The sequence below is a fragment of the Panthera uncia genome (assembly GCF_023721935.1).
Source record: "Panthera uncia isolate 11264 chromosome E2 unlocalized genomic scaffold, Puncia_PCG_1.0 HiC_scaffold_19, whole genome shotgun sequence".
Taxonomy (NCBI): Eukaryota; Metazoa; Chordata; class Mammalia; order Carnivora; family Felidae; genus Panthera; species Panthera uncia.
The window spans coordinates 23,118,022-23,130,460 of NW_026057588.1; the positions used below are offsets into that span (position 1 = coordinate 23,118,022).

The following is a 12,439-nucleotide window of genomic DNA, read 5'->3' on the forward strand; positions in this document are numbered from 1 at the left end:
GGCTCCAGGCTCCGAGCCATCAGCCCAGAGCCTGATGCGGGGCTCGAACTCACGGACCGCGAGATCGTGACCTGGCTGAAGTCGGACGCTTAACCAACTGCACCACCCAGGCGCCCCATTCCAGGTCTATTTAAAAAAAAAAAAAAAAAACCTAATATTGACTTCACTGAGAGTTTCAAGAAAATATTGTTACAGAGAAATCAGACAGTAACCTGATTCAAGAGAATCATGATAAGATTACAAAACAGCCTTTATTATGGATTTCAAAAATCCTTTTGAGTCCAATGAAGCTGGGTTAGCAAAAACTGCATAAAAAATATCAATTAGTGCTAATGTGATCTCATAATGGTCCAGCTGTTTCACACAGGATGAAAACTCGCATTACTTTAGTAGTAATGCGTCTTAGAAAAAAAATAACCACTTCTGATTTCAAACATTTGTTACTGAAGTATATTTTTCTTAAATACTTTATTGTCAAGTTAGCTAACATACTGTGTAGAGTGTGCTTTTGGTTTCAGGGGTAGATTTCTATGATTCATCGCTTACATACAATACCCAGGGCTCATCCCAAAACATGCCCTCCTCAATGCCCATCCTCCCTTTTCCCCTCTCTCCCACCCTCCCATCAACCCTCAGTTTCTTCTCTGTATTTCAGGGTCTATTATGGTTTGCCTCCCTCTGCTTGAAACTATTTTTTCCCCTTCCCCCATGGTCTTGTTAAGCTTCTTGAGTTCCACATGAGTGAAAATATATGATATCTGTCTTTCTGTAACTGACTTATTTCACTTAGCATAATACCCTCCAGTTCTATCCACATTGTTGCAAATGGAAGAATTTCATTCTTTCTCATTGCCAAGAAGAATTCCATTGTATATATAAACCACATCTTCTTTATCCATTCATGGACATTTGGGCTCTTCCCATGATTTGGCTATTGTTGAAAGCAATTTATAAACATTGGTGTACAAGTGCCCCTATGAATCAGCATTCCTGTATCCTTTGGATAAATTCCTAGCAGTGCTATTCCTGGGTCATAGGATAGTTCTACTTTTAATTATTTGAGGAACCTTCACACTGTTTTCTAGAGCAGCTGCACCAGTTTGCATTCCCACCAACAGTGCAGGAGGGTTCCCGATTCTCCACAACCTTGCCAACGTGTTGTTTCCTGAGTTGTTAATTTTAGCCACTCTGACTGGTATGAGGTGGTATCTCAGTGTGGCTTTGATCTGTATTTCCCTGATGATGAGTGATGTTGAGCATCGCTTCATGTTTCTGTTGGCTATCTGGATGTCTTCTTTGGAAAAGTGTCTGTTCCTGTCTTCTGCCCATTTCTTCACTGAATTGTCTTTCAGCTGTTGAGTTTGGTAAATTCTTTATAGATTTTGGATACTAACCCTTTATTCATTATGTCATTTGTAAATATCTTCTCCCATTCTGTCGACTGCGTTTTAGTTTTGTTGTTTCCTTTGCAGTGCAGGAGCTTTTTATCTTGATTAGGTCCCAAAAGTTCATTTTTACTTTTATTTCCCTTGCAAGAGAATTGCTCAAAACAAATATAAACAATATATCCGACCAAGAATTTAGAATAATAGTCATAAAATTAATAGCTGGGCTTGAAAAAAGCATAGAAGACAGCAGAGAATCTACTGCTGCAGAGATCAAGGATAAGAAATAGTCATGACGAATTAAGAAATGCTGCAAATGAGGTACAAAATGAACTAGATGCAGTGACATCAAGGATGGAGGAAGCAGAGGGGAGAATAAGTGAAACAAGATAAAATTATGGAAAATGATGAAGCTGAGAAAGAGATAAGAAAATACTAGACCATGAGGGAAGAATTAGAAAACTAAGTGATTCAATGAAACGTAGTAATATCAAGTATCATAGGAGTTCCAGAAGAAAAGAGAGACAGGCAGAAGGTTTACTTGAACAATTTATAGCAGAGAACTTCACTAATCTGGGCAAGGAGGCAGACATCCAAATCCAGGATGAGAGAATCCAAATCCAGCAGAGAGAACTTCCTTCAAATTTAACAAGAATAGGTCTTCTCCATGGCATATCATAGTGAAACAGGCAAAATACAAAGATAAAGAGAAAATTCTGAAAGCAGCTATGGACAAACAGGCCTTAACCTAAAAGGGTTGACACATAAGGGTAGTAGCAGACCTATCCACTGAAACTTGGCAGGCCAGAAGGGAGTGGCAGGAAATATTCAATGTGCTGAATAGAAAGAATATGCAGCCAGGAATCCTTCATCCAGCAAAGCTGTCATTCAGAATAGAAGGAGAGAAAAAGGTTTTCCCAGACAAACAAAAACTGATGGAGTTCATGACCACTAACCCATCCCTGCAAGAGATCCTAAGGGGGACTCTGTGAGTGGAACGCTGCAAACACTACAAAGGACCAGAGACATCACCACAAGCATGAAACCTACAGATAACACAATGACACTAAATCCATATCTTTCAATAATAGCTCTGGATGTAAATGGACTAAATGCCCCAAACAAAAGACACAGAGTATCAGAATGGATAAAAAGCAAGATCTATCTGTATGCTGTCTACAAGAGACTCATCAAAAAAAATTTTTTTAAGTTTATTTATTTTGAGGACAGAAACATTGTGAGTGGGGGAATGGGCAGAGAGAGAAGGAGACAAAGAATCCCAAGCAGGCTCTGCACCGTCAGCAAGGAGGAGCCAGACATGGGGCTAGAACACACAAAACGATGAGATCATGACCTGAGCCGAAACCAAGAGTCGGATGCTTAGCCAACCGAGCCACCCAGGCCCCCATACGAGACTCATTTTAGACCTGAGAACACCTTCAGATTGAAAGTGAGAGGATGGAGAACCATCTATCATGCTACAGGGAGTTAAAACAAAGCCGGAGTAGCCATACCTATATTAGACAAACTAGATTTTAACTAAAGGCTGTAACAAGAGATGAAGAAGGACATTATATCGTAATTACAGGGTCTAGCCATCAAGAAGAGCTAACAAATAAATGTTTATGCCCCCAACTTTTAAGCACCCAAATATGTAACTCAATTAATCACAAATAATCTTATTGGTAAAAATATGGTAATTGCAGAGGACTTTAATACTTCACTTATAGCAATGGACAGATCATCTAGGCAGAAAATCAATAAACAATGGACTTGAATGATACACCAGACCAGATAGACTTGACAGATATTTAGAACTTTTCATCCAAAAGTAGGAGAATACACATTCTTCTTGAGTGCACATGGAACATTCTCCAAGATAGATCACATACTGTGTCACAAAACAGCCCTCAATAAATACAAAAGAATTGAGATCATACCATGCATATTTCCAGATCACAATACTATGAAACTTGAAATCAACCACAAGAAAATATTTGGAAAGCCTCCAAATGCATGGAGATTAAAGAACATTCTACTGAAGAATGAGTAAGTCAACCTGTCAATTAAAGAAGAAATTTAAAAATATATGGAAGCAAATTAAAATCAAAACATGACAGTCCAAACCATCTGGGATGCAGCAAAGGCAGTCCTAAGGGGAAAATACATTCCAATCCAGGCCTATCTCAAGAAACAAGAAAAATCCCAAATAGAAAACCTAACTGCACACCTAAAGGAACAAGAAGCAGAACAGCAAAGAAACCCCAAAGCCAGCAGCAGAAGAGAAATAATAAAGATTAGAGCAGAAATAAATACAAATAAAAAAAACCACAATAGAACAGATCAATGAATCTAAAAGCTGGTTTTTTTAATTTTTTTTTTTAACGTTTATTTATTTTTGAGACAGAGAGAGAGACAGAGCATGAACGGGGGAGGAGCAGAGAGAGAGGGAGACACAGAATCGGAAGCAGGCTCCAGGCTCTGAGCCATCAGCCCAGAGCCCAACGCGGGGCTCGAACTCACGGACCGCGAGATCGCGAGATCGTGACCTGAGCTGAAGTCGGACACTTAACCGACTGAGCAACCCAGGCACCCCTAAAAGCTGGTTTTTTGAAAGAATAAACAAAATTGATAAACCCCTAGCCAGACTTCTCAAAAAGAAAAAAGAACCCAAATAGATAAAATCACGAATGAAAGAGGAGAGATCACAACCAATACCACAGAAATACAAACAATTCTTAGAGACTACTATGAAAAATTATATACCAACAAACTGGACAACCGGGAAGAAATGGAAAAATTCCTAAATACCCACACACTACCAAAACTGAAACAGGAAGAAACAGAAAATTAGAACAGACCCATAACGAGTGAAGAAATGGAATTAGTTATCAAAAAATCTCCCAACATATAACAGTCCTGGGCCAGATGGCTTCCCGGAGCAATTCTACCAGACATTTAAAGCAGAGTTAATACCTATCCTTCTCAAGCTGTTCCAAAAAATAGAAATGGAAGGACAGCTTCCGGACTCATCCTATGAAGTCAGCATTACCTTGATTCCCAAACCAGACTGAGACCCCACTAAAAATGAGAATTAGAGGCCAATATCCATGATGAACATAAAGCAAAAATTCTCAACAAGATACTAGCAAATCGAATTCAACAGTATTTTAAAAGAATTATTCACCATGATCAAGTGGGATTTATTCCTGGGCTGCAGAGCTGGTTCAATATTCATAAATCAATCAATGTGACACCCCACATTAATAGAAGGGTAAGAACGATACGATCCTGTCAATAGATGCAGAAAAACCATTTGACAAAATACAGCATACTTTCTTAAAAACCCTCAAGAAAGTTGGGATAGAAGGAACATACCTTAACATCATAAAAGCCATATATGAAAAGCCCACAGCTAATATCCTCAATGGAGAAAAACTGAGAGCTTTCCCCCTGAGATCAGGAACACGACAGGGATGTCCACTCTTACCACTGTTGTTTAACATAGTATTGGAAGTACTAGCCTCAGTAATCAGACAACAAAATAAAATAAAAGGCATCCAAATTGGCAAAGAAGTCAAACTTTCAATTTTTGCAGAAGACATGATACTCTACAAAACCTGAAAGACTCCACCAAAAAGCTGCTAGAACTGATACATGAATTCAGCAAAGTCACAGGATACAATATCAATGTACAGAAATCGGTTCCATTTCTACACACCAATAAAGAAGCAACAGAAAGGGAAATCAAGAAACCAATCCCATTTACAACTGTACCAAAAACCATAAAATACCTAGGAATAAACCTAACTAAAGAGGTAAAAGATCTGTAGGCTGAAAACTATAGAAAACTTATCAAAGAAATTGAAGAAGACACAAAGAAACGGAAAAACATTCCATGCTCATGGATTGGAAGAACAAACATTATTAAAATGTCAATACTTCCCAAAGCAATCTACACATTCAATGCAATCCCAATCAAAATTGCACCAACATTCTTCTCAAAGCTAGAACAAACAGCCCTAAAATTTGTATGGAACCACAAAAGACCCCAAATAGCCAAAGTAATGTTGAAAAAGAAAACCAAAGCTGGCATCACAATCCCAGACTTTAGCCTCTACTACAAAGCTGTAATCATCAAGACAGGATGGTATTGGCACAAAAACAGACACACAGACCAATGGAATAGAATGGAGAATCCAGAAATGGACCCCCAAAATGTGTGGCCAGCTAATCTTTGACAAAGCAGGAAGAAGTATCCAATGGAAAAAAAGACAATCTCTTTAGCAAATGGTGCTGGGAGAACTGGACCACTTTCTTACACCATACACAAAAGTAAACTCAAAATGGATGAAAGACCTAAATAAGACAGCAAACCATTAAAAACCTAGAGGAGAAAACAAGCAACAACCTCTTTGACCTCAGCCACAGCAACTTCTTACTCGACACATCTCCGAAGGCAAGGACAATAAAAGCAAAAATGAACCATTGGAACCTCATCGAGATAAAAAGCTTCTACACAGCAAAGGAAACAATCAACAAAACTAAAAGGCAACCGACAGAATGGGAGAAGATATTCACAAATGACATAATGAATAAAGGGTTAGTATCCAAAATCTATAAAGAACTTACCAGACTCAACACTCAGGACTGTTTTCTTAATTTCACTGTAAGTTGCTTCATTTGTAGCATATAGAAGTGCTTAATTTGTAGCGTATATTGATTTTGTATTCTAGTAGTTTTTTTGGTAGAGTCTTTAGCAGTTTCTATACATAGTATCATGTCAACTACAAATAGGAAAAGTTTTACTTTTTTCTTATCAATTTGGGTATCTTTTCCAGAACTATGTTGAATACAAGTGGGGAGAGTGGACATTCTTGTCTTGCTCCTGACCTTAGGGGAAAAGCTTTCAGTTTTTCCCCACTGAATATGATGTTGACTGTGGGTTTTTCATATATGGCCTTTATATGTTGAGGTATGTTCCCTCTAGACCTACTTTGTGGAGGCTTTCTATCATGAATGCATGTTGTACTTTGTCGAATGCTTTTTCTGCATCTATTAGAATAATCATATGGTTTTTATCCTTTCTCTTATGGATGTATCACATTGATTGACTTATACATTGATTGAACCACACTTGCATCCTAGGAATAAATCCCACTTGATTATGGTGAATGATTTCTTTAATGTATTGATGGATTCGGTTCACTACTATTTTGTTGAGATACTGGCCTATACTTCTCTTTTTTCTGTAGCATCTTTGTCTGGTTTTGGTGTCGGGATAACGGTGGCCTCACAGACTCAATATGGAAGCTTTCCTTCCTCCTCTACTTTTTACAACAGTTTGAGAATAGGTATTAACTATTCTTTAAATGTTTGGTAGAAATTCCCCTGGGAAGCTATCTGGTCCTGGACTTTTGTTTGTTGGGAGACTTTTGATTACCGATTCCATTTCTTTGCTGGTTGCGGGTCTGTTCAAATTTTCTATTTCTTCCCATTTCTATTGTTGGCAGTTTATGTTTCTAGGAGTTTATCCATTTCTTCTAGATTGTTTAATTTGTTGGCATATAATTTTTCATAATGTTCTCTTATAATCCTTTGTATTTCTGTGGTGTTATTTCTCCTCTTTTATTTCTGATCTTGTTTATTTAAGTCCTCTTTTTTTCCAGAAAAAAAAGAAAAAAGTTTATCAATTTTGTTGATGTTTTCAAAGATACTGATTTAATGATGTTCTACTGGTTTTTATTTGGCTCTATTTTCTTTTTTTCTGCTCTAATCTTTATTATTTCCTTCTACTGGTTTTGGGTTTTGTTTGTTCTTCTATTTCTAACTCCTTCTTTAGATGTAAGGTTAGGTTGAGTTTTTTCTCGCTTTCTGAGACAGGCCTGTATTGCTACAAACTGCCCTCTCAGAAAAGCTTTTGCTGCATCCTAAAGATTTTGGACCATCGTGTTCTCATGTTCAAGTGTCTCCGTATATTTTTTAATTTCCTCTTTGATTTCTCATTTGACCCATTCATTGTTTAGTAGCACGTTATTTAACCTCCATGAATTTGTGTTCTTTCCAGGTTTTTTTCTTGTGAATGATTCTAGTTGTACAGTGTTGTGGTCAGAAAAGGTGCATAGTGGGGCCCTTGGGTGGCTGAGTTAAGCAACCAACTCTTGATTTTGGCTCAGATCACGAGCTCACAGTTTATGGGTTTGAACCCCATGCTGGGCTCTGCACTGTGTCAACACAGCCTGTTTGGAATTCTTTCTCTCTCCCTCTCTCTGCCTCTCCCTCCCTCTCTCACTTGTGCTCTCTCTCCAAATAAATTAAGTGAAAGAAAGAAAGAAAGAAAGAAAGAAAGAAAGAAAGAAAAGATACATGTGATATTTTTGAATTTGAGATCAGTTTTTTGGCCTAATAGGTGTTCTGTTCTGAAGAATATTCCACGTGTACTTTATTTATTTATTTTTTTTAATTTTTTTTCAACGTTTTTTAATTTATTTTTGGGACAGAGAGAGACAGAGCATGAACGGGGGAGGGGCAGAGAGAGAGGGAGACACAGAATCGGAAACAGGCTCCAGGCTCTGAGCCATCAGCCCAGAGCCTGACGCGGGGCTCGAACTCACGGACCGCGAGATCGTGACCTGGCTGAAGTCAGACGCTTAACCGACTGCGCCACCCAGGCGCCCCTCCACGTGTACTTTAAAAGAACATGTATCCAGGGCACCTGGCTCAGTTGGGCAAGCATCTGACTTTAGCTCAGGTCATGATCTCACAGTTCATGAGTTTGAGCCCCACATCAGGCTCTGTGTTGACAGCTTGGAACCTGGAGCCTGCTTCAGATTCTATGTCTCTCTCTGCCCCTCCCCCTTTTGCACTCTGTCTCTCTAAAATAAACAAACATTAAAAATTTGAAAAAGAAAGAAACAAAGAAACAAAGAAAAGAGTATGTGTCCTGCTGTTGTAGGATGGAATGTTCTGAATATATATGTTAAATCCATCTGGTCCAATGTGTCATTCAAAGCCACTGTTTCCTTCTGATTTTCTGTTTGGATGATCTATCCACTGATGTAAGTGGGGAATGAAGTCCCTTACTATTAGTGTATTACCAGCAATTAGTTCTTTTATGTTATTAACTGCTTTTAAGTATTTGAGTGTTTCTATGTTGGGTGTATAAAAATTTACAACTGTTGTGTTTTCTTGTTGAATTGTTCCCTTTAAAATTATACAGTGTCATTCTTTGTAATAATTTTTTAAAAACAAAAATACCACTGTTGCTGAGGGTGTGGAAAAATTAGAACCCATGTACAGTGTTGGTAGGAATGTAAAATAGAGCAATGGCTATGGAAAACAGGTAAGCAGTTAAGTAAGTTAAACACAGAATCACCACATAACCATGCAATTTCACTCCTGTGAATATAATAAAAGAAATAAAAACAGATATTAAAACAAAAACTTGTATGTGAATGTTCACAGAAGCCTAGTCACAATAGCTATAAGGTAGAAACAACTGAAATGCCCGTCAATAATGAATAACAATATGTGATATATCCATACAATGGAATGTTATTTGGCCATAAAAAGAAACAAAGTACAGACATATGCTAGAATATAGACAAACTAAATGCCTAATTAACGGAATCAGATATCAAAGGGCATATATTATACAATTTCATCTATATAAGAAATATCAAGAAGAAGCAAATCCATAGATACAGAAAGCAAATTAGTGGTTGCTAGGGGCTGGAAGCAGGGTGGAATAGAGAGTGACTGCTTAATGGAAACAAGGTCTCACTTCAGAGTGATAAAAATGTTCTGGAATTAGATAATGGTGATGATTGCACAACACTGTAAATATATTAATACTACTAAAGTAGACCCTTTAACATAGTTTAAAGGGTGAATTTAATCTTTTTTACCACAATGAAAAAAATCAATTGTATTTCTATATGTGAATAATAGACATAAAACAAAAATTTTCAAACAATTCCACTCAAAATAGCACCCAAAAAGTTGAATTCATAAGGATAAATTCACAAAATATGTGCAAAACCTGTACAATGAAAACTACAACAAACTGCTGAGAGAAATTTTTAGAGGAGGCAGTAAATTTCTATTGCCAAGGCAATAGAGGGAGGTAAAAAGAGAGGTAACTATTTTGAAAAGATAGACACTTCATTTTGGCATAAAAGATGTCTTACCAATAGTTTTAATTGCAGTTTTAAATGAATTTCTACTTTTTCTAGTTAAGAATAGCCAAATTTTATAGAACAAGAGAAAAAAAAAACTTCATAGGATTATGACATGTTAGTAAAGTGCTCACAGAAGTCCTTCCTGAGGGGAAAAAAAAAAAACTTTGGGTAAGTCTAGCACTCTTGATCCTGTCAGCCTAATCGAGTAGTGTTATTAGGCAATATTGCTATGGTAAAAATGGCCCCTTAATAAGGCATTTGGACTGGAAGGTACCTGATGAGAAGCTACCGTTTTAGGCCTCCCTAAGTACAATATAATCACACCATTCCCTGCAAAATCTTGGAAGCAAAGTTCTTACTCATGGGCTAAGAAACATGAAATTTCTAAGCCATGGTAAGTCTTGCAACCACTAGAAGGGTTTTGGGGGGTTTTGTGTTTTTTTTTGTTTTTGTTTGTTTGTTTGCTTCCATATCTGAGCTGTCTGGAAAGGCAGAGATAGTCCTTAGTATGCTATGAGGATCCTCATGGACCACAATTCTGATGCTATTCTGATTGCACGGAGTTTTTATAACTGGGCCCAGGGGCCTGGGATAAGCCTGAGTGGCTACCTGCACTAGAGCACTGGTGGTCATAAAGCCATTGCATGACCTTGTGAACTTGGTTTATAAATCAGGTATTAAAAATTCAAGAAACCACATACAGGTAAGAATGGCAAATTCATTTTTAAAAAATTTAGACACATACTATTTTAAGAAACAGGGCTTTAACATAACTTGGTAGTTAATGGTGTTCTATTAAAAATTTAAAACAAATTAACAAATGATTATTTGGGTTATGAAAAGTATTAAAAGAACATTAAGATCACCAAATTACTGAAATCTAAACGGAAAATGTCATTATGGCTGTGGCTCTTTTTGTCACCATATACATCTGACAGGAACAAAGCAACTCTGCGTGGCAGGAGCGGCTTTCGGAGCCAGAACCCAGGAGCCTGGAGCCGGGCACATCGGGCATTCTCGTCGGGGCAGAAGGGGACTGAAAGGGCCGTGCTCGTCCACTTGGGCCGCTGTCCCCGCGCTCCCGCCGCTGTCACCCGGAGCCGGCCAGGCGACTCGGGGAGGGTCCGGACAGGGCGCCTCGTCGGCTCTAGACAAACCCACGCCTCTCTCCCGCGCACACAGTCGCCCGGCTGTCGCCGGCCGGACTGCGAGCCTGAGCGCCTCCCTGGCACCTCCTCGGCTCAGCCCGGCCCGTTCCGGGCTCCCACCGTAGTCCCCGAGCCCAAGGGCCGGCCCGCCCGCTCGGCCTCCCGAACCCGGCGAGGCGGCCTCTCCACAGCCAACGGTCGCCAGCAAAGGCCGCCCGCCCGCGCACCCGCCCGGCCGGCCCTCAGCGCCCACCTGTTGGTCGCACTCGGGGCACGATTTGGTGGCCATCTTCACTTTCTTGGCTCGAGTTGCAGACATGCTCCTCTCGGGGGCGGCGGCAGTGGCGGCGACCGCGACGGGAGCGACAACAGCGCCACAGCTCGGGCTCCTCCCCTCGTACCTCAGCGGCCCAGCCTCCGCCAGGCGGGTCCCCGCTGCCCAGGCCGAGGCTTGGGCAGGTGCGCGCGCGCGTGCGTGCGCGAACTCGCGCGGAGGCCGCGTGCCGGGGCAGCTGGGCGCGGTGTGCGCCAGCGGCGGTCGCGGGCCTCTCGCGCCGACTCCGTGGGACGGCGGAATGCACTCCCACCCTCAGAGCGCCGGACTTCGAGCGCGTCCCGATTCTTAGGAGAGGAGACGGTCTGGAAGGTCCAGCGCCACAATGACCACGCCTTCTCCTTGTCCTGCGGAATGCGTGGGGGCGTGGTTTGGGCGGGACTCGGCAGTAACAGGCCTCGGGATCCACCAACGAATGCACAGATAAGGCGGGTCGTGGTGCTGGGCACGCCCTCTCCCCGGGGAGAAAGGAGAACTTGCGTGAAGGTGGTGGAAGAAAAAGCGCCTAGCATAGGTGAAGGCATTTAATAACTTCAAAAATGTCAGCAACTGTAATCATTGAGAGACTGTAATAGACATCTGATTAACAGTGTGGACCTAGCGTTCAAGATTGAAAATTCATTCATTTATTTAATAAATAATTGCCTAAGGCCCACTATCAGGCGAATTTGAATAAAATGCAGTATGCTGTCTAGGAGCACACTTTAGGTATTTACACCAGCGCTACTTCGTCCAAGATGAAGGACCCGTTTTTTCTTTCTTAATCCGTCAATCGCTGATACTTAACTAAATTAAGATAAGAATAAATTACACGTAAACTGAAATGGAAAAAATTATACAAAATACAAATTCATTTTTTAAATGTGAAATTCAACAGACAAAATTACATTTCAGCAATCAGGACAAACAGAAAATAATTTTAAAAACTGTACACTTTGAGAAAATTTGCCAATCAGCATTTATTATAGTAAATGGCTATTACACTGTTTTTGTTCTACAGTTGTAACTAAAGCAAAGGTGTGAGTGAAATTTCTATTCTCTTAATAAATGCCTGTAAGCATACTCTGAATGAATGAATCCATTGTGTACAAATACTTAAAGCTTTCAATGTGACATATATTTTTTCTTGTGTGGTAATTTATCTAAAGTAGATTGGATTGATAAAGGCAGAGGAAATTTTATATCTAAACTATTTCTAATTTCTCATGGTAGGAAAACTGTCTCATGATGGTATGTTAATGGGAATGGAAGAACTGATTTTAAAGCGACTTCAGTAAATTCGTGGTTCATTCTTACCCTTTATCTAAAATTAACTGATGATTTTTTTTTTTTTCAAAATTCGTACTCGGTCCTCTTAAGTGGCCAGTTCCAACAGTTTATCCCAAATTGTAA

The 12,439-nt window shown here is 39.7% G+C and overlaps 1 protein-coding gene across 1 annotated transcript in view; it reads right to left on the reverse strand.

Moving 5' to 3' along the window:
• Positions 1-11,571, reverse strand: part of LOC125915395 (uncharacterized) — a 53,364-nt gene extending 41,793 nt beyond the window's left edge. Inside the window, exons 1-2 of the mRNA XM_049621207.1 lie at positions 11,301-11,571; positions 10,967-11,259 (exon numbers count right to left, since the gene is read on the reverse strand). Of these exons, the coding sequence (XP_049477164.1) occupies positions 10,967-11,259; positions 11,301-11,571 (564 nt within the window). The remainder of the gene's footprint in view (positions 1-10,966; positions 11,260-11,300) is intronic.
• Between the last annotated feature and the right edge of the window lie 868 nt (positions 11,572-12,439).